At 39.1% G+C, this 19052-nt stretch overlaps 1 protein-coding gene across 9 annotated transcripts in view; it reads left to right on the top strand.

The window, feature by feature from the left end:
* The window catches only part of GPR63 (G protein-coupled receptor 63), a 40442-nt gene extending 24587 nt beyond the window's left edge, over nucleotides 1-15855 (top strand). For all 9 annotated transcript variants that reach the window (XM_054062528.1, XM_054062530.1, XM_054062524.1 and 6 more), the window contains one exon: nucleotides 877-15855. In XM_054062528.1, the coding sequence (XP_053918503.1) occupies nucleotides 1021-2280 (1260 nt within the window). In that variant the 5' untranslated portion in view covers nucleotides 877-1020 and the 3' untranslated portion in view covers nucleotides 2281-15855. The remainder of the gene's footprint in view (nucleotides 1-876) is intronic.
* Nucleotides 15856-19052: the final 3197 nt, after the last annotated feature.

Genomic DNA, 19052 nt, shown 5'->3' with positions numbered 1-19052 from the left:
GTAGAACAAGACAGTACGTATAAACTATAAAAGGAAATGTTGCATTTTGTCAGCATAATAATAATGAGGAAGGAGGCTCAGCAGAATGTCTAGACTTACAGGGAAAAAAGAGGGCACACAGTTAAATTATGTGGGATACCAAGATGAATTAACAAAGAAATGTGGCCAGTGAAAGAGTAAAAGCAGGCAAGCTTGCTGCAGGAGGAAGGGTTGTAGTGATTGAAGAAGAGTTAGTTTCCTATACCTTGATATGAGTCAGTGACTAAGTGAAACAAATTGAGAGATACTTTAATCCTGTGGACCAGTTATTTAATATTTAATAGCAAGTTAGGCAAATTTTACGTGTTTTTCCTCAGGCATCTGTTGCTGCTGGCTGATGTGAACCCAAAGATTCTGTATTATGTAGGAAAGCTCAGACAGATAGATAGGCCTTTGAGTGCTCACCAAACAGGCAGATAGGCGATACTGATACTATTTAAGCTATTTGGAAATTTTATGAAAGTTTCCAGCTGTAAGCAATTTCAAGACAAAATCATGAAGTCAGTTTAAAAATTATGAGATTTAGATAAAGATACTGATTTGATTTATTCACTTTTAATCAGTAAAGTTTGTTTTCAAGCTGAAAAGTTTTTCAGTCCTGGTTATAGTAGAAAGAAGCTTTGCTAAATGAGAGTATTGTACAGTACTAGCAAGACTACAGGAGCAGGATCCATAAGAAAAGGACCAAATACTACAAGATTACTGTGGCTGGTGCTCAAGTTAGTTGTGTTGACCTGGAATGTAAATATGTATCAAGGAAAGCAGAGCAGTCATTTGGTTCCCATTTGTTTCAAAGAGTCTTATTTTGTTTGTTTAAATTTCTGTTTTCTTTTTCAGATGGAAGTACTGACATGAATTTAAGAACTTTGACACTTTCAGATAGTGAATTTTGATTTGTAAAATGACCAGGAATAAGATACTGCCTGAATAAGATGAAATGCCTTGAAGACTTTTGGTTTCACTTTCATTTCTCCTGAAGCAATGGTTTTCTCTGCAATGTTGACGGTGGCCCACTCTGGGACCTCAAATGCTACTTTTATTGTTTATGAGAATGCCTATATGAATTTTACCACTCCCCAGTTCTTGCTTCGTAGTGGCACCACACAGCCATTGAGATATAGTACAGGTGCCGTGCTCACTACTGAGAGAAGTAATTTTCTGGTAAACACTACAGCTATCCTGCCATCACAAGAAGTTTTCAGGAGCTTGAGTTTGCCACTCCAGATCATTCTTTCTGCTGCTATGATATTTATCCTGTTGGTTTCTTTCTTTGGAAACTTTGTTGTCTGCCTCATGGTGTACCAGAAGGCAGCTATGCGATCTGCAATTAACATCCTCTTAGCAAGCCTGGCTTTCGCAGACATGCTGCTGGCAGTGCTGAACATGCCTTTTGCTCTGATAACAATCATTACCACCCAGTGGATTTTTGGGGATATATTCTGCAGAGTCTCTGCCATGTTCTTTTGGCTTTTTGTCATAGAGGGGGTAGTCATTCTTCTTATTATTAGTATTGATCGATTTCTTATCATAGTTCAGAGGCAAGATAAACTGAACCCCTACCGAACAAAGATTCTCATTGTGATTTCCTGGGCAGCATCCTTTGTTGTTGCTTTTCCATTATCAATAGGAAACCCTGATCTGCAGATACCCTCAAGAGCACCTCAGTGTGTTTTTGGCTACTCTACAAGCCCAGGTTACCGAGCCTACGTGATAGTTATCTTGCTAATTTCTTTTTTTATTCCATTCCTGGTAATGCTATATTCTTTTATGGGCATACTCAACACTGTCCGCCACAATGCAGTTCGTATCCATAGCCACCCTGATAGCATATGCCTCAGCCAGGCCAGCAAGCTTGGTCTCATGAGCTTACAGAGACCTTTTCAGATGAATATTGATATGAGCTTTAAAACACGTGCCTTCACAACCATCTTGATTTTGTTCCTTGTCTTCATAGTCTGTTGGGCGCCCTTCACCACTTACAGCCTTATTGCCACATTCAACAGCCACTTCTACTACAAGCACAACTTTTTTGAGATAAGCACTTGGCTTCTTTGGCTCTGCTACCTCAAGTCTGCACTGAACCCACTGATTTACTACTGGAGGATTAAGAAGTTTCATGATGCATGCTTGGACTTGATGCCCAAATACTTCAAGTTCTTGCCACAGCTACCTGGCCATACAAGGCGGCGCATTCGACCCAGTGCCATCTATGTGTGTGGGGAGCATCGATCGGTTGTGTGAAGCTGCAGTTGTTTAACAGTGATTGTTATTTTCTGGGATTACTTGTTTTTAGGCTTTAGGTTGAATTTTGTTTAGTTTAATATGGCTTCTTCAGTGTGGCCATACCTTATAACTTGATTAAATTTTCCAGTACTCTGTGCAATTTTGGGAGAAAAGATAGAGGGAGGGAAAGTGATTGGTTATTGTTGGGTTTATTACCAGAATACAATAAACAAAATAACAAATGTTACCTCCAGGATTCCATGAAATCCATTCTTTTAAATTAAAACTACATTTGTAACATTTTGTCAGGTTTATGCTTACTAGGCCTGCAATTGCATCTAATTGCGGGGACACTTTATGCTGCTAAGATACCATATATTTAGTTGATGTAATTTTTATGAAAAATGTTGCTGCTGTCTGCCAATATATTAGAGCCAAAAAGTCTCATTAGATGACTTCTATTTAATTTTAACAATATTTCAAAAGTTTTCATGGTGACACTAGAAAATATTTGTTTGGTTTTTTTATATTTCCATTAATATTTTTGTGCACTTTACAAAATTTACTATAGAATTTGTTCATTGGAATATTTTGTTCTGTATTGAAGAGGTATTATTATTATTTTTTGTTTTATCAGTGAATTTCAATGAAAGACTCATGTAAGCTCTAGGAGGGCAATTTATGTTGGTATAGCTACACAGTCATGTATTTTCTGTTTTTCTAACAATTGATCAAAAGTCACAGAAACTGCTTAGTTATCAGGGGAGTTGGAAAGAGAAACTGGAGGAATGAAAGGGAAAGAGAGCAATGAAAATACCATGTCCTAAGGTGCAGGTTAACACAAGGTTTAGAAAAATTGTTTAGGTGAAGATTGTCACAGGGGAAAGGGGTGGCTGTCACTGTTGCTTTAGGTTGTTACAAGCAATCCAAACCTAGTGGTATTCTTGAGAACCTATCTGAAATCGTGAGTTTGGGCCTGCAATTTACACTGTGTTGGTATAATGCTGTTTCTGCTTTGAGCTTGTACAAGGCTAGGTGTGCTCTGCACTGCTGAAACCGTGCTGTCAAGTGTTTGTTGGGCTAGGATTAGGAATAGTAAGGTAAACTAGAAAACAAATAGGTCACGAGCCATAGTTGAGGCTAGGACTTAGTCTGCCTAGTAATGACTGGGAATAAAATCCTCATCTTGCTTGTTTTCCATTTTAAGTATTAGACTGAAACCATAAACTGATAATAGTGAGTAACAGTCAGCCAGTACTTTGCTAGGGATGCAAGTTAAATTCCCATGTTCTCTCCAGTGCTACTTTATGTTGATTTTTTGGTTGCCCCTTTCCTCTAGTGCCTGTTGCCTCAAAGATTTACAATGCTGTTCCTCATCTATTAGGCATCAGCTTCTCTCCCCGAAATGGCAAACTACCTTTCTGATTAATGTGAGGACTATCTTAATACTTGTCTGAGAAGCAGGAAGACAGGTGTTTTTTTTTTTTTTTGATGATAGCAATCTAGACTCAGCTGTTTTATTTTATTCTTTTTATCAGCTAATAAATATTTAATGGTGAGGTAAGTAAAAGTAAGGCTTAGTTTTGGGCTTTGAAATGAGACCCCCATTTTACTCTGAGGCTGGGAAAGAATGCTTGCAGAATGTGTGCATCCTTGCAGTGGGCTTTTTGGGACTGCCTGTGACCAAGTATGAGAGGATTCCTGTCCGGAAAACATATCAACTGGGGCTAGAGTTTGGGCTTATCTGGCTTCCACCTCTCTTTCAGTACCCCAAAACGTGAGGAAGTAGTCATCATTCCTATAACTGATAAGCAAATAATAGCAATTTTATCTATTTCTGTGTAAATATTGAAGTGAAGGAGGTGCCCTGTATATTGTGTGTGTCCAGGGACTGCTTACTTCCTGAGGCCGACTAAACATTTACATTCCAGACTTTATTTAGGTCTTCAGTGAAGAACTGTTTTAACCGTTCTCTCTCTGTTCCTCTCATCAGCAGCTATCGATAAAGTTGTTGGCAATATTGAAATCTTAGGAGTAGAAACAGAACAGTTTTGAATTTAATAATTTAATTTTTTTTAAAAAGCTGCTAGCTGAGGGTTCAGGTTACAGGTAAAGGTACCCAGGCAGTGGCAATGTTATTGGTGTCCATGCTTTTCATTCCTTGTCGAATTCATTAATGATGGTATGGATTTTTCTGATCAAAATGACAGGCAGTAAAGGAGTTCTGCTGTAAAACAGAGTGTTTTAGTGTGTCTTTGCAGTATGGCTTTTATTTCTTAATTACATTTACACTCATGGCAGGAGTTTGTGACCTGGTTAGTATGGATTTTCTGTTTCAGAGCTCTCATGCCTGTTTATCTCTGGAAGCAGCAAAGTTGTGCTTAGAGCCAATGTAATAGAGTAAGAGTATACGCATCTAAGATGGCAGGAACAGGTATTTTTGTTGTCTTGCAGAGCTATAATGTAAGAGGTTTCAATAAATGTTGTAAACCATCATTCATGAAGAAAAGAAGATGAATAATACAGTTAGTGAAATTGCTTTCTTGAAGGAGGAGGGGAAAACATTTTGTGGGTATTTCATAATCTCTGGTAAGTACTGGTGGTGAAGTGGAAATTAAAAACTTCAAAGAATGTTAATTTATCTTAATAATTTAGTGTTTGTTTGCAATGACTGTAACAGAGTTTCTGCTTAGAGCTGTCTCCTGATACTTAAGGAAAAAAACCCAAAACTGGGTGGCCCATATTCAGAGGTGACTTCCATGGCGATCCAGTATTCACACTTAGCAGGTTTTAAAGGTGATCTGAGCATACAGTGAATCAGGATGCTCAAAAAGAGAAACAAGGTGGCATAGAAATATCCCCAGGGTAATTATGTGTTTACAGTACCATTTGGCCTATTGTGTCTAATATACTGTCTTAAGAGCAGTGCCTTGATAATTATAGCTAAAGTCCTTGGACCAAGTTGAAGACCGTTAAATTGCTCAGTTTTGCTGTCTGTGATCCAGCTGAGATTAGTATAACCTTGCTAACATATTAAAAGACGTATATGTTGGCAGGATTGGGACTACTGAGGCATTTTAGTGGTCTTGTCCTTCACCAAGACGAAGGATTTTGAAAACTGAAATTGATCCTTTTTCATTCTACTGGGGAATTAAAATCTTATTCCTCTCCAGAAATGATAATTGTTACTAAACTGTATTCCCTCATGTCTCATTTTCAGAAATCCTTGGTATGGAGGATTGAAATGAATGTATTTTCAATTATGTTGCAGTTCAGTTCATTCTGTCAAAGCATGCTGCTTACACAAATCTAATTTGTACAACTCTATTACTAAAATGATTCTTTTGTGCTCAGTTGTGTATTTTTGACATTTCTTATCATTCATGTAAAAATATTTATGTACATAGAGAAGAAAATTCTTTTGCCTTGTACTGATTTCTGTTACTGGGTTTTTTCCACTTGTATGCTCAATACTTCCATATTTTCTTTTCTTTGAGCATATGCATAAACAACTGCCAGATTTCAGTGGTCTTTCTCCAACCATTTAAGATTTTTCGTTCTCAAATCATTTAACAATGCTCTCCTTGAAGAAGATTTTGCTTTATTTTTATGTAAAAAATAAAAATACAGAGCACAAGTTCGTTGCTGTTGGAATGGTGAGTCTTAAGTCCAATTTTCCAGGAGCCACTACTTTGCCATTATGAACTAGTTTGATCGTTTTTTGAGGAATAATAATTTTCTGATGTGAAGAAACCTGGAATTACTGTTTTTAAACAAGCTGTTAAGTAGAATGGCATTGACTCCTCTGTACATATACACTTGTGAAAATATCTGAGAAACAAAAGAAAAAGAGAGAAAATAAACATGAACATTCTCCAGAAATGTGGTGAAAGTCCATAGAATCGCTCTTTGTGCATTCGCAGGTTTCTTGGATTTAATGCCCACCTTCGTGGTTTCAAACACTTTATGTATTTCATCTGTGTATTAAGTAACAAGAATTGTTTGCCTCATTTACATGGGTTGTTTTTTAAGCCAGAAATGTTTATTCTGTAAAGAATGTACAGGGTGCTCTCTTCTGAGACATTGGGATAGAGATGTGTTAATATTATGCAGCAAAACAGAGAGAAAGCCTAAAAAGAAAGTAACCTTCCTAAAAATACTATCTGAGCTGGGTGTACTACCTTTGGTCTAGGACTGAGTAATTAAGATCACCTTCTTGTGGAAAAAATAAAGCAGGCAGTGGTATTGCATGGCATGATTCATTTCAACACAAGACAGTGACCTTTATGATTCAAGTGCTGCATGCTGGTATGTGATGGATTATTCCGCATACTAGTAGGATGAAAAATGTTCACCATCTTTGCTGTTTTGGGGAAAAATTTCCATTTGCTAATGGTTTAGCAGAAATTCTGCTGGAATAATTTCTCTGATTGATAGTCTCAAGGCACATCCCTAAAGAATGCCTGAGAGGGAAATGGATATTTCCTGTTGCTTGGGTTGGGCGTTGTTCAACTGCTCACACACCTGATTTTGATACTTCTTCCTCATACTTCCTCAACAACCACCTCTTCCTTCTCCTCTGCTGGTGTCCTTCCACCTCCACAAGGTAGCACCTTCTGCACTGCCGTGTTGTGGCAGGAGGTGATGGTCGTGCCTGCAGAAGCTGTGGAGCCAGCAAGCACCCTTCCCGTCTTGAGTACAGTTTGGACCATCTGTGATGGGCTGAGAGTCAGTTTTACCACATTTGCTTATAAGGTTAGAGCTGTTGCAGAAATGCTGTTACAGGAGCACGTTATTTGCCACTAGTGCAAGGATTCTGGGTTTAATCCCAGTAGTGTTACAGATTTTATTCCATCCCTGTCTTTTGGCGACTGAGCTACAACAGTCAATAGCCGATTCATGGCTGACTAAGGATCCCTTAGATGACTTGTGTCCCTGTGAGTGCCCTGGGTACAGGACCTGCCAGTGAGCATCCACCAGAACAAAAGTTGCTACAGCTTACTCTCAAACGGAAATGGCATTCAGGATAATGGTTGCAACTCTGCTGAGGTATGATGGGGGAAAGAGGCATGAGTTAGTGACTGCACTGTGTTTTGGAGGAAGATGTGAGTTGTAGTGGATGATACTTCTTAAATGCCCCTTAAAGAACTGATGGTTTTTTTGAACTGGGATTATGCACCAAATGTTGGGTTGTGTTGTTCTATTTTATTGCGTGACAGCGAATACAGCTTGATATCAAATCACTAACAGTACTGCCGATAAGTGACAATGTTTATAAATATAACAGTAGAACTTGTTCATGTTTCATTTTTTAATCCTGTCTAGGTAACCAGCTTTGCTGGTGTGTGTGGGTGCAGAAAATAGCAATGATGATACGTACTCCTTGTTTGATTGGTGTTCTGCCTTAAATAAATCCCTGCAATTCAGGCCTCTGTGGTTGATTTGAAATAAAATTAAGCCTTTTCACCAACAAGAGAAGGAATTCCACTAACACTGCCCTGTCTGTTGAAAGAGAAGATCTAGTCAGATAAATGACAATAATTCTACCAAGAGTTAATTAATCTCGTCTCCACAGGGGATGTAATCACTGCTATGATAAATTTAAGTGTCTCCATTTCATTTAGCGGGCCTAGGCTCTGCGTTAAAGATTGGGGAGACTTTGGTGGCTGAGAGCAGTTCCTAAACAGCTGGGATGGCAAAAGGAAGCCAGGTTTACAGGAAAATCTTGGATTTAATTTCCTTCTTTTCCTCGCTGGTGGAGATTTGAAACAGTGTGTATCAGCCTGTATACTGTTGTGTGTACTAGAGGAGATGGGCAATACCTCATTCCACCTCCTGTGGACTCTTTTATACGAGCTAACTTAATACTCCTTGGGAGGGAGAGGAAGAGCGAGTGCACTCACAAGAAAGTGGGAGGCTGTGTTGCTTCAGCAACCATTTGATACAAAGTGGTGTGAAATTTCACAGTTAGGAAACTTGTTGCTCCACCATCACCACTGTCTGCAGTAACTACCCAAGCCCAGGTGTGTGTCTCTTCCAGTGAATGTTTAATTATTTTGTTCAAAGTGGAATGGCTTTTACAGGAGGCAGCAAGAGTGCTCTTAGCTCGGAATAGGTAATAATCCACCGATTAAAAGAATTCAGGAAAGATAAGAGCTGTGGTTTAAAATCCTCAGGGATCCTGAGAAGAACTGAAATTAGATTTCCTTCCTGAATATATTCACCACTGAATTATTAGATTACAGGAGTGGTCCATCGAGGCTTTGGGTTTTGTTTTCAGCCTTAGCTGTTAGTTGACCTCTGAAAATGCCCGTGGGTGGACTTTCTCTTGTGAAGTAGATAATGTAAATTCTGGGTTGAGATGGGCATTGCACTGTTCACTGCTCTCAGTGGTGCACGCATGCAGAAGCAGATGTATATGATGGGATACATCTGTGGTTTTTAGATATCTGTAGCACAGAAAACTCCACTGATCACTTGAGGCTCCTCAGTCAGTGGAGATCAGTGAATGTTGTCAGGTATGGAAGTTCACCTGCCAAAAGAGTGAGAGAAACACGCCAGAGGAGTTAGTTTCCCTTCACTGATTAAGAAGGAAACCTGGAGTGTTGAGAGATACATGATCTCAGTTGGTTAGATTAATCTCACCCTAAATAATTTAAGGAATTTTAATGTTGGAAGCTTAGGCACCTATGAATGTTTGAGTCAAATGTGGATAAACAGGGTTTTAAGGCTCTAACTTTTGACTTTCTAAAGTGTCTGAATCTGCCTGTAATTTTTTTGTTGTTGTTGTTGTGTGATTTCTGGTGATAACCACACTGGGAAAATGATCATGCATTTTAGAAATTTATTCACTTCCTCCAGTGCTGCTTTGTAGACAAGAGACCTGAGAAACCTGCACTTTTAACCACAGTGTGGATTTTCTCCTGCAAAAGTAAATTGGCATCAGTTTGGTCCAATTTTTGGAAGGAAGAAGACCGCTTCTGTGTGAGAGCTTCTAAACAGGTTTTTAGCATTGCTTGACTAGAATGCATTACCTTTGTACCTTTAGTTACTTAGTCTTTGATTTCTCCTGTTCAGATGTAGACAAGTCTTTATAAAGTCACTCCTAAAATTACTCAGCCTTCTAGCATGATTTTTTAAGTAGTGGTAGTTATTCCATTTTTGTTATTTCAAATTTAGAAATCAAAAAGGCATCATTTCACAGATGGAGCTTCTCTCCTATCTATTTTGTTAGACTAGATAGAGGAAGCAATGTGAGATTTATAAGACTAAATGGAAAGTAAGGAAGAATCCTAAGGGCACACTTGAGAGGGGCTGACTTTACAGCTGGCTAATTCAGGCAAGTCAGAAACCTCAAAGATGGTCCTAATTGCCTTGCTGATTTCAGGTCTTGTTCAGTCATTGTATTATGTGAAATGTATCAGCAATCTTGTAAATGGAGGTGGGAGCTAAGGCTTCAAGTTTCTTGGTCTCCAGGCACTATAGTCTTGCTCATTCTGGTGCCCTCCTCTTCTGGCCCCGCAGAGCTTTCACAGCTTGCACTGTGCTATGGCTACCACGTAAACGGTGGAAGAGGCAATCAGACCTCACTGCCTCTTCAGCAACACGCTCTAATCATCAAGCTGAGAGATTAGTCCTTTTTTAATATAGCCATGTTTCAAAGGATATGAGTTCTTTTTAGCTAGGTAGCTTTCATCCTCCAAATGAAATGGAGATGTGGGTTTTCAGGTGGGTGCAGTGGGGGATGGAAGCCAGGACTTCAGCAGGAAGACGTCAGTCCTGCCAAGCATTTCTATGGAGCAGCTCTGTGCAGCTGCTTTCCTGTTGTGTGGGTGAACTGAGACAGGCTGTGAAGATGGGTGACTTTCTCCACTCAGTACAGAGGATATAGGTCCCTATCTCTGGGATAGAGAATCCCACTCATTGGGAGCCTGCAGCTCTTTTGGTGCTTCTTTGGTCCTTAACCTGTCTTCCTTACCATTCAACAAGAGTTCTTTTAACTAAAGCAGGCCTCTAAGGAAAAAAGAGAAATTCAAAAGGCATTTTATATTTATATAGGACAGTAATTAATTTGTGTGACTTACATTACACTGGAGGCCAGACTATATGATCACAGTAATTCTTTCTGGTTTTATTCTGCATGAGAGGCTGATTTTACTTACATAAAGCTTCACTATATTAGTGCCATTGTGAAGGTGAGCCTGGGCATTGGTAGAAAGAATCTTCAACATAATTTATGGGGTATGAAGAAATGACCCTTTCAAGAACATTTCTAATCTTTGTAATTCATCTTAGGTCAACGTTGATTGTACTTAATTCTGGAAAGCTGGCTCTTCTAATCAACTTTCTTAGGAATTCATTACCTGATAACCTGTGACTAGTGAAAGATGTTTTGTTCTTTTGAAGTTCAAGTGAATTTCCATGAAGGTTACTATTACTAAGCAACCAATTCTGTGGAGTGTCTCTTGAGGAACTGACACTACAGCACATACAAAAATAAAGCAAAACACAGTGAGAAAATGATGAAATATTGTCCCCAGACAGAGAGGCCATGAATAGTAGCATGTACATGGCCTGTTTTGGAGTCTCCTTCCTTGAAAGCTGATGTTTGACCAATGAAAAAACTCCCACAAGAGCTAAAGATCGGCATAAACCATATCACTGTCTACTATGAATGTAAGGAGAGATTCAGCCTCTGCTAGAATTTAGAGGTGCACTATAGCATGACTGAGGATCCTATAGGAAAGGTGGAGAGAAACTCTTTATCAGGCAGTGTGGTGATAGGATAAGGAGTAATGGTTTAAAGCTGAAAGAGGGGAGGTTTAGATTAGATATTAGGAAGCAATTTTTTACTGTGAGGTTGGTGAGGCACTGGAACAGGTTATCCAGAGAAGCTGAAGGAGCCCCAACTCTGGAGGTGTTCAAACCCAGGTTATATTACAGAATCATAGAATGGTTTGGGTTGGAAGGGACCTTAAAGATCATCTAGTTCCAATTCCTCTGCCATGGGCAGGGACACCTCCCATTAAACCAGGCTGCTCAAGGCCCCATCCAACCTGGCCTTGAACACTTCCATCCACAAATTCCCTGAATCTTAATATTTGTTCAGAACTCTACTGTATTAAAAATACCAGTATTATACAACTTAATTCGCTAATCATGGTGTGTGTAGGATACACACAATCTGGAAATAAGTAAAATGTTTTAAATATGTGAGTTAAATTATTAATAAATATCTGTGGTCATGAATGTCAGACTCCCAAAGGTAAGGATATAGCATCCAAAATCATTGTTGGCATAGAAATCTTCTGAACTCCCCAAATATTTTTTTTTTATTTTATTCTTATAATTCCAGTCATGATTTCTTTTTAACACAGTTTGAGGAGGGAGGATGTCCCAAATAAATACATCTTCTGACACTGCCAAAGAAAGATGTAGTATTATACAAACTTCTATAAATTGAGAAATTAAGCACAAAGCCCATTAATTATTATTATTTTTTTTTTAATAAAGGATAAATAAACAATCTCTAGTCAGCTGCTTCTCTGTCCCCTGGAGGTACTTAGAGTCAGCAGGCGTCTATTCTTCCTAAGCTACATGAGGTCTATACTTCAAGCATGCCTAGGATCAGCCATGTCCTGACCTTACTGTGCAGTAGGTGCCTCAGTCACATCAAAGCCCTGTCAATGTCCAGGCATTTCATTAAATCTTTTGCCTGCAGGGCCAATAAGGTAATCTCATGCCCACCCTTTTATTAAAGTCCTGTGTTCTTGAGGAAAACACGTGTTCATTAAGCAGGGACCTGAATCCAGACCTCTCTTCTGCTAGAGAAAGCCTCCATAGTCATTGCACTCTGTAGCAATAACTGTTTTGGGACTAGCAAGTATTTTGGTGCTATGTAGTGAATATATTAGCACTGCTCCAGAAATACTCTGCAGCTTGTGGTTGGGAGATTTTTCTGGGCAATGCTCTATCGTGTGAGAATCATGATGCCACCGTGGTGCACTGTCTTAGTATTCCAACAGAATTTGAAAATAGAATTGGACTGACCTCAAACTGCAGATAAGGATTGTGTTCAATTTAGGGTCTATGCATAGTTCAGACCTAAAGTGGCTGAGACCTTTTCCTGTGCACACTATACATTGAATGGCAATTTTGTATGATGGATTTTTTTCCAGGTAACTGATTCTGAGTGTTAAACCTTATGCAATTTAAAGGGATCTAGCTTTTAGAAAGGCCAAAGACCCATTTTTTTTCCGAATCCATTTCCCCATGACTTCTCAGCCAGGGTCAATGGAGTAAAAATAGTGGAAAAAAATTGCTTTGGAATCTGAGCCCTTCATAATTCTCTATCCAGAGCAGGGCAAGAACTTTGCAGCTCTCTTAAGATCAGCAGTGTCTCTGTTGGATTTGCTTACATCACACGTATCAAGTGTCTTTTAAAAATTAATGTACCTTTTAGAAATCCCCCTAAATTATATCCTCATTTTAAGTTGCAAGCTCTAAATAATTTTAAGCAGGAATTTCAAATATATGTTACGGGATGTCTGATTAATTGATTACAGAATGTATTGCTTTCAGTCTTGCAAAAATTAAGATTTTTAGAGTGTTGACATAAGTCAATTACACATCTGGATCATTGCTTTTATTTCAGGGGTTTGAGTCATACACCTTCAGGAAATTACTTTTTTTAAAAAAATATGTTCTGACTACATTTTTTGTCTTCAAAGATACATATATCTAATAGTAGCACTAGGTTAAAAATTTGGGTTAGATTATGACAGGGCAATTATTGTTTGTAACAGCTTCAGTACGTTTTGTTACATCCTAGGCTGTAAGGAACCAAGACATGTTGAACAAAGTAATGATGTTGCCATTGTGGGAGAATGTGTATAAATATATGTTGTCTGCAAACTGGGAAACCAGGATTCCTTATTTCTGCTACTAGTGGAGTAATTAATATTATCTTCAAGAATAATTCAACATGGAAAATTTCAGGTTATGTTTCTGCATTAGATCTGAGCAGGCAGAGGTCCAAATTTGGGTGCCACAAAGTGAATATGCCAGAAAAATCTAGAGAAAACTAAGTCATAAAGTTCAAATCCCATATGTGAAACTCTTGTATCGGTTTGAGATGGATTGAAATTGTTGAAAGCTCGAGCTTGTCAAAGCCTACATTTCCTTTCTGTGAGAAATGCTGACAGTTTGAGAGTGTTTTAATGTTGATTCGAAAGGCAAGTTAGAGGTTTCAAAATTCTCTTCACAAACAAAGAAACGATTCCTTTAGAAAAGCGGAAGGCTTTTGTTTTAATATTTCTTCAACAAAAAAAGACCCTGGCTAACTAGCATCTCAGGGATCCTTTGGACCAGAGTCAGACTAGGGTGTGGAGATGTCTCCATGTGAGAAGGAGCATCAGGAGGCTCAAACTTAAACTACTGACTCCCTAAATTCTTTTAGGGTCTCTGCTGCAAAGCCCTATACAAACTGTCAAATCCCAGGTATGCTGGGACTCCACAGAATTAAAGCCCTTTATCTGTTTATTGGGGAACCTGGAAACCCAATACCCTTAGCCGAGCATCAGTCCCACCTAAAGCTGCAGACCCAGGACACCTTAGATCGCCTAGCCCTGGGCATAGGGAGGGACCTCTGAGACGGTGTATGTGCTGCTAAATGGGCTATGGCATAGTTGAAAGAACATGGTTGTATACAAGCCTTGCTGTTAAATATTTAACATGCTTAATTTATCATGGGCCAATAAGCCTTCTCTCAGGTTAGTACAGGACAGGATCCACGGCATTTAACAATTCAGGTATAGAGATTATGTTTTAAAGGGAGACCTCAACTGGATGAATAGGTGCTGAGCCATGCCATTTAACGTGAGGGATAAAGCCCTGCCTTGTTTCATTTGCTTGTTTCATTCCTGATATAAGCAGAGATTTAGGAATTCCTACTAATTCAAAGCAAGCAGGGTGAGTTCTCACCTGCCAGTCCTTGAAACAAAGGGAAGCATTCCAATTTTTCATCCACTTATTTATTTGCAGCTTATGCATTAACATAAGAGGCCATGATATGCAAAAATTATTTTGAAAAAATAACATGTACATAACATGATAATTTTCTCCTTTTAGCCTCAGCACTTAACATATATATTATCTAATCTGTTATTGATATTTTGTATTAGTAATTTTTATTTAGATTTTCCTCCATTACCCGTCAGTCTAAGCTGATCCATGAACATTTTATTTTAAGAATACTAATTACTGATTTTTCTCTCTTCAACCCTGGCCACTAAATAACATTAATGTCTACAATAATTGCACAGAATATGTCAATATAAAGTGCAATCCCAAATATGTAAAAGAACCAAAATTCAGAAGTTGCACTAGATGCTTATAGTGGTCATGTCCAGTGTTGTTATTGCAAAGAGCTAGTATGAAAAATACTGGTTTGTTTGCTCAAGTTAATGTTTAATAATAAAGATTTATAATTAGAATAGACCTAAATGTCAGAGGAAGTAATTTAACAATAACTGTATTGTCTAGGTTGGAGAGTATTAGAATGAACTTTAGGTGAAAAGTCTTGTCAAGACATAGGCACTCTTAGGGGAAATCCACTTGAGTGACAGTCCCCTTCTGAATTCCAGGTTTATTTTAAAACTACCTGTGGTGGGTTGGCCTGGCTGGGTACCAACTGTCCACCAAAGCTTCTCTAGCATTCCCCTCCTCAACTGGACAGGGGTGAGAAAGCATAACAAAAGGCTTATGGGTCAAGATAAGGACAAGGAGAGATCACTTAGTGTTGTGGGTCCCTTCCATGGGATGCAGTCCTCCTAGAAACAGACTGCTCCAGCATGTGTCTCCCCATCACCACTCCTGCCAGCAAACCTGCTCCAGTGTGGGCTCTTCTCTCTACAGGTCCTGCCAGTGCAGGGTCTCCAAGAGGTCACAGCTTCCTTTGGGCATCTGCCTGCTCTGGCACAGGGTCCTCCATGAGCTACAGATGGATGTCTGCTGCGCCATTAACCTCCTCGGGCTGCAGCCTGCCTCACTGTGGTCTTCACCACAGGCTGCAGGAGAATCTGTGCTCTGGCACCTGGAGGTAACCTTAAATATGTTACGACAGAAGCGCTACTGCTGTCGCTGGTTGGGTGGGCCTTGGCCAGTGGTGGGTCCATCTTGGAGCTTGCTGGCACTGGCTTTATCAGATAGAGGGGAAGGTTCTAGCAGCTTCTTATAGGAACCTCCCCCCAGCTCTTGCCACACAAAACAAATATTGCAGCCTGAAGGAGCTACATCCAGTTCTACCTGCTGAAATATCTGTTTAACAAGGCAGTGAACTGAGCCTAGTAGGGTTTTTCTTTGTCTCCAGTTATAGGATGGGTTTTAAAGGAAACAGGCTGCATGTTTCTTTACGTTCTCGGTGTTAGTGTTGTGGATCAGCATGATTTTGTGTGGGTTTCTTATGTCTTATAGTGAAATGCACACTGCTTTAACAAGTTTGTATTTGAGAGGTAGTAATGGGATCCAGTATGTTTGCCTGAACATAACTACTCTTCAAGATCACTTTGTGTCTCTTTTCTGTAATAACAGTGTGAGAAACAGAAGAAACAGTAAAATGGTTATTTTGTTACTGCACTTGTTTGCTTGGTGTGTGTCTTTTAATGGCATTTGCTTTGAATTCTGTCAAGAGTAAGCTGTATCTATTTGTCAGCTCTTGAAAAGTGAGGTAAATCTAGGAGAGTGAGGCAAATTTATCCATCCTCAGATGTATTTTTTTTTGTGGATTTTAAGAAATATGAGATAGTTGTTGTATTAGAGATGAATTTCACTTAACGTGCAGCATGGATAAGTTAGGCATCTAATCTAAAGTACTCCCATGTGCTTTCTAGATACCTTCAGGTGGTGAATCATCCCTTCTGTCCAAGAAACTTATTTTAGGAGGATGAGTCATTCTCCAGAAATGCCCACCTGCTTTCAGTGACTCTAGAGGAGGACAAGGTTAGACTGGGGGCCTAACTTTTGAATCTCTAAAGTGAGTTAAGATGAAACTAATTTTTTCTTCCCTTTCCAGCTGTGCCTTGTTTATTACCACTGTCATGTTTGTTTTAAAAAGAAAGAAGCACAGAATTACATTATGATTATTCCATGACACTTCTTTTCTGTAGATCTGCTGAATTAAATCCTATGAGGACAGGGAAATGAGGTGTCTCATAGGGCATTCCTGCTGAGTTTTGACTATGTGCAACAACCCTCTCTACTTGGAGGCAGAGACAGTAAATTTCTTTAGTTCAGATTTTGACTGCCCAGTGTTGTCTCATTTTGCTTCCTTCTTGCTGCTAGTTCAGTGTGTGAACAACAGAAAGAATGAGCACCCTGTTCCTTTCCTATATGACATTACTTAAAACTCATAGATGGCCCCCAAGTTTTTTGGTGACAATTGTCAGACTCTCCAGCAGGATTCTTATGACAGGTCTTGTCAAATTCTGACAAGTTGTTAGTGATATTTAGTTAATATTAGACTGTTTTATAACATTGTCTATCGTGGCATGGGTATATGATGTTGTAGCTAATTATTGTTCTTAAATGAGTAATAGAAAATATAGCACAGAGAAAAGCCTATCTAAAGGTTTTTCTCTTAGCTCCAAGCTGCTCCCAGCAGCATTTCTCTCTTTTATACATCCTCTCCAAGGATATTTTTAATACCTGCAGCCAATCAGCCTTTCAATTCCACCTACAGAGAATTGTCCTCACAGTCTGGGACCTAAATATAGGTACAATGCCGCTTGCAGTGTGCTATAGTACGTGATTACTGTAACTGTGAAGTACTATGGGGCGGTGGTGCACAGTCCAGGCTACTTTAACCTAGCGTTGTGTTAAATACGCAGAAGAAATGCTGTCAAATGTCGCAGCATATCATGTTATTCCCAGCAAGTCTGGGGTAGAGCAAAGGAATTTTGAAGAGCTCTTCCCAGGATTTAACAAGCTGCCATCCACACTGGCACTAATCAGCTTTCGTTTCTGCAGTCTCATCAAGAAAGGTTTTCTGCAAGGTCTGTCTGGGGCACTGAACTAGTTCTTTATCTCTTGATTATAGGTTGGAATAGGAGTCGCTCTCTGGGCAGGAGTAAGGACTCAGAATGCTAGAGATGCTAAAGGGCTAACCCTTTTTTAGCCCTTGCACCAACTGGTGAATTTGTTTGAAAACTTTTGAAGCTGATTCTTTTTAAAACCACTTGTGCATAAAGGGGTGGTTTCTGATCTGTCAAAGTAGCTTTATTTTTTCAGCAAAAGTGAAGGTGAAAATGGACAGAAATAGAGAAAAAAATGTTATGTTAACCTGTATTATGGAAGAATCACGGTAGAAATGATTGCTGTGTTTCTGTGGACACAATCCTATTAATGAACGTCAGCCATGGGAAAGTGTAGAAGAACTCGTTTGTGCTCAGATATTGCTACATTCCTCCCACTAAAGCTAACAAAGTGATGCAGTTAAATTTGTACTCCCACTGCAAAAATGCAGTGAGGAAAATTTTGCTAAATTCCTGAGCAAGCTGTTACATCTGAACAAAATCCTTACCAGTGCCACATCCGGGGTCTGCTGTACATTCAAGAGGAGAGAAAAAAATAAGAGCATCTGTGGTAAGGCAATATACTGAGTCAGTGAAATAGTCCTGACCTGTGGCAGGCCCTGGGAGCCAGGGACGATGCTGCAGCATGATCTGGGCAGGTAGCCCCAGAAACAGCAAAACAGAAAGCAAAGGAGAGACAGCACTCTCAGCTTTCTTTCCATACATTCAATTTCTTCATAAGGCCATCTTGCTGTTTTTCATAAGGTAGTGCCGGTGGGTTGTATGCAAACTCCTTCAACAGCTGTTTCTGTATCCTAGCTAACCGAAACAACTGGTGCTGGAAACCTACAGATAGAGGAGAAATGTTTTATTTGTCATTTATTTTGCTTCTAGGTATGAGGAAACAAAGCACCTTGTTAGCCAATCGCACTGACATTTTATTACACTGGGTCACGGCATACATTTCCATTGGTTCTAGTTTCATCAATAAATGGTGGCTTGTAGTAGTCAGGCTTCAGAGACTTTAATAATTTTGAAATTAATTGTAGTCATTATGTTTCATCATTTCAGAGCAGATTTCTGAAGTTATCTGGTAAAAGGTGGTTCTTCAAAACTTAACATCGATAATTTTTGATGTTCCTTTCATCTATTGTTTCTATTAGGCCAAGTAGAAAATACAGCAGTTAACTAGAGACACACTCCTTTATTACAAATGCAGCAATTTTATTGTGAACATTTAAAAATGCCATAGGATTTTAGAAATCCTGAGAGTTGCAGAAGTGATTCAAAACTAATTAAGATCATAGATTTGAACCCATACTGATAATTTAGATTAGAGATGTTAAAGTCCAGGATTAGGATGGCCTTCAGCAACCGCTGAAGTTCTCAGAAGCTGATAGTAAGATCCAACTAATCTTTACGGGACAGTTCTCAAGTGGAGTTTCCATAGTTTTTTTTCTCAGAACTTCATATGAATTCATGCTATTGCCATTATTTAATATGTTTCTAATAAGCAACACACATATCACAGGCCTTGCCTGGTGAGTGTTAATGACCACAGTTTCTTCGCTGTATCATAATCTCGCAGCACTGTTGCACTCATAGTCTTTATGGAATGTAAGAAGTGTGGAGCTTTCCATACCCTGCCACTTAGGCAGGGCATCATCATTTGACATCTTGCCTTTTGAATTCCTGTGGAAAAGTGATGGAAGAGTTTAGACT

Source organism: Cuculus canorus, chromosome 3 (genome assembly GCF_017976375.1).
Source record: "Cuculus canorus isolate bCucCan1 chromosome 3, bCucCan1.pri, whole genome shotgun sequence".
NCBI lineage: Eukaryota > Metazoa > Chordata > Aves > Cuculiformes > Cuculidae > Cuculus > Cuculus canorus.
This window is presented reverse-complemented; position numbering and strand designations above follow the sequence as displayed.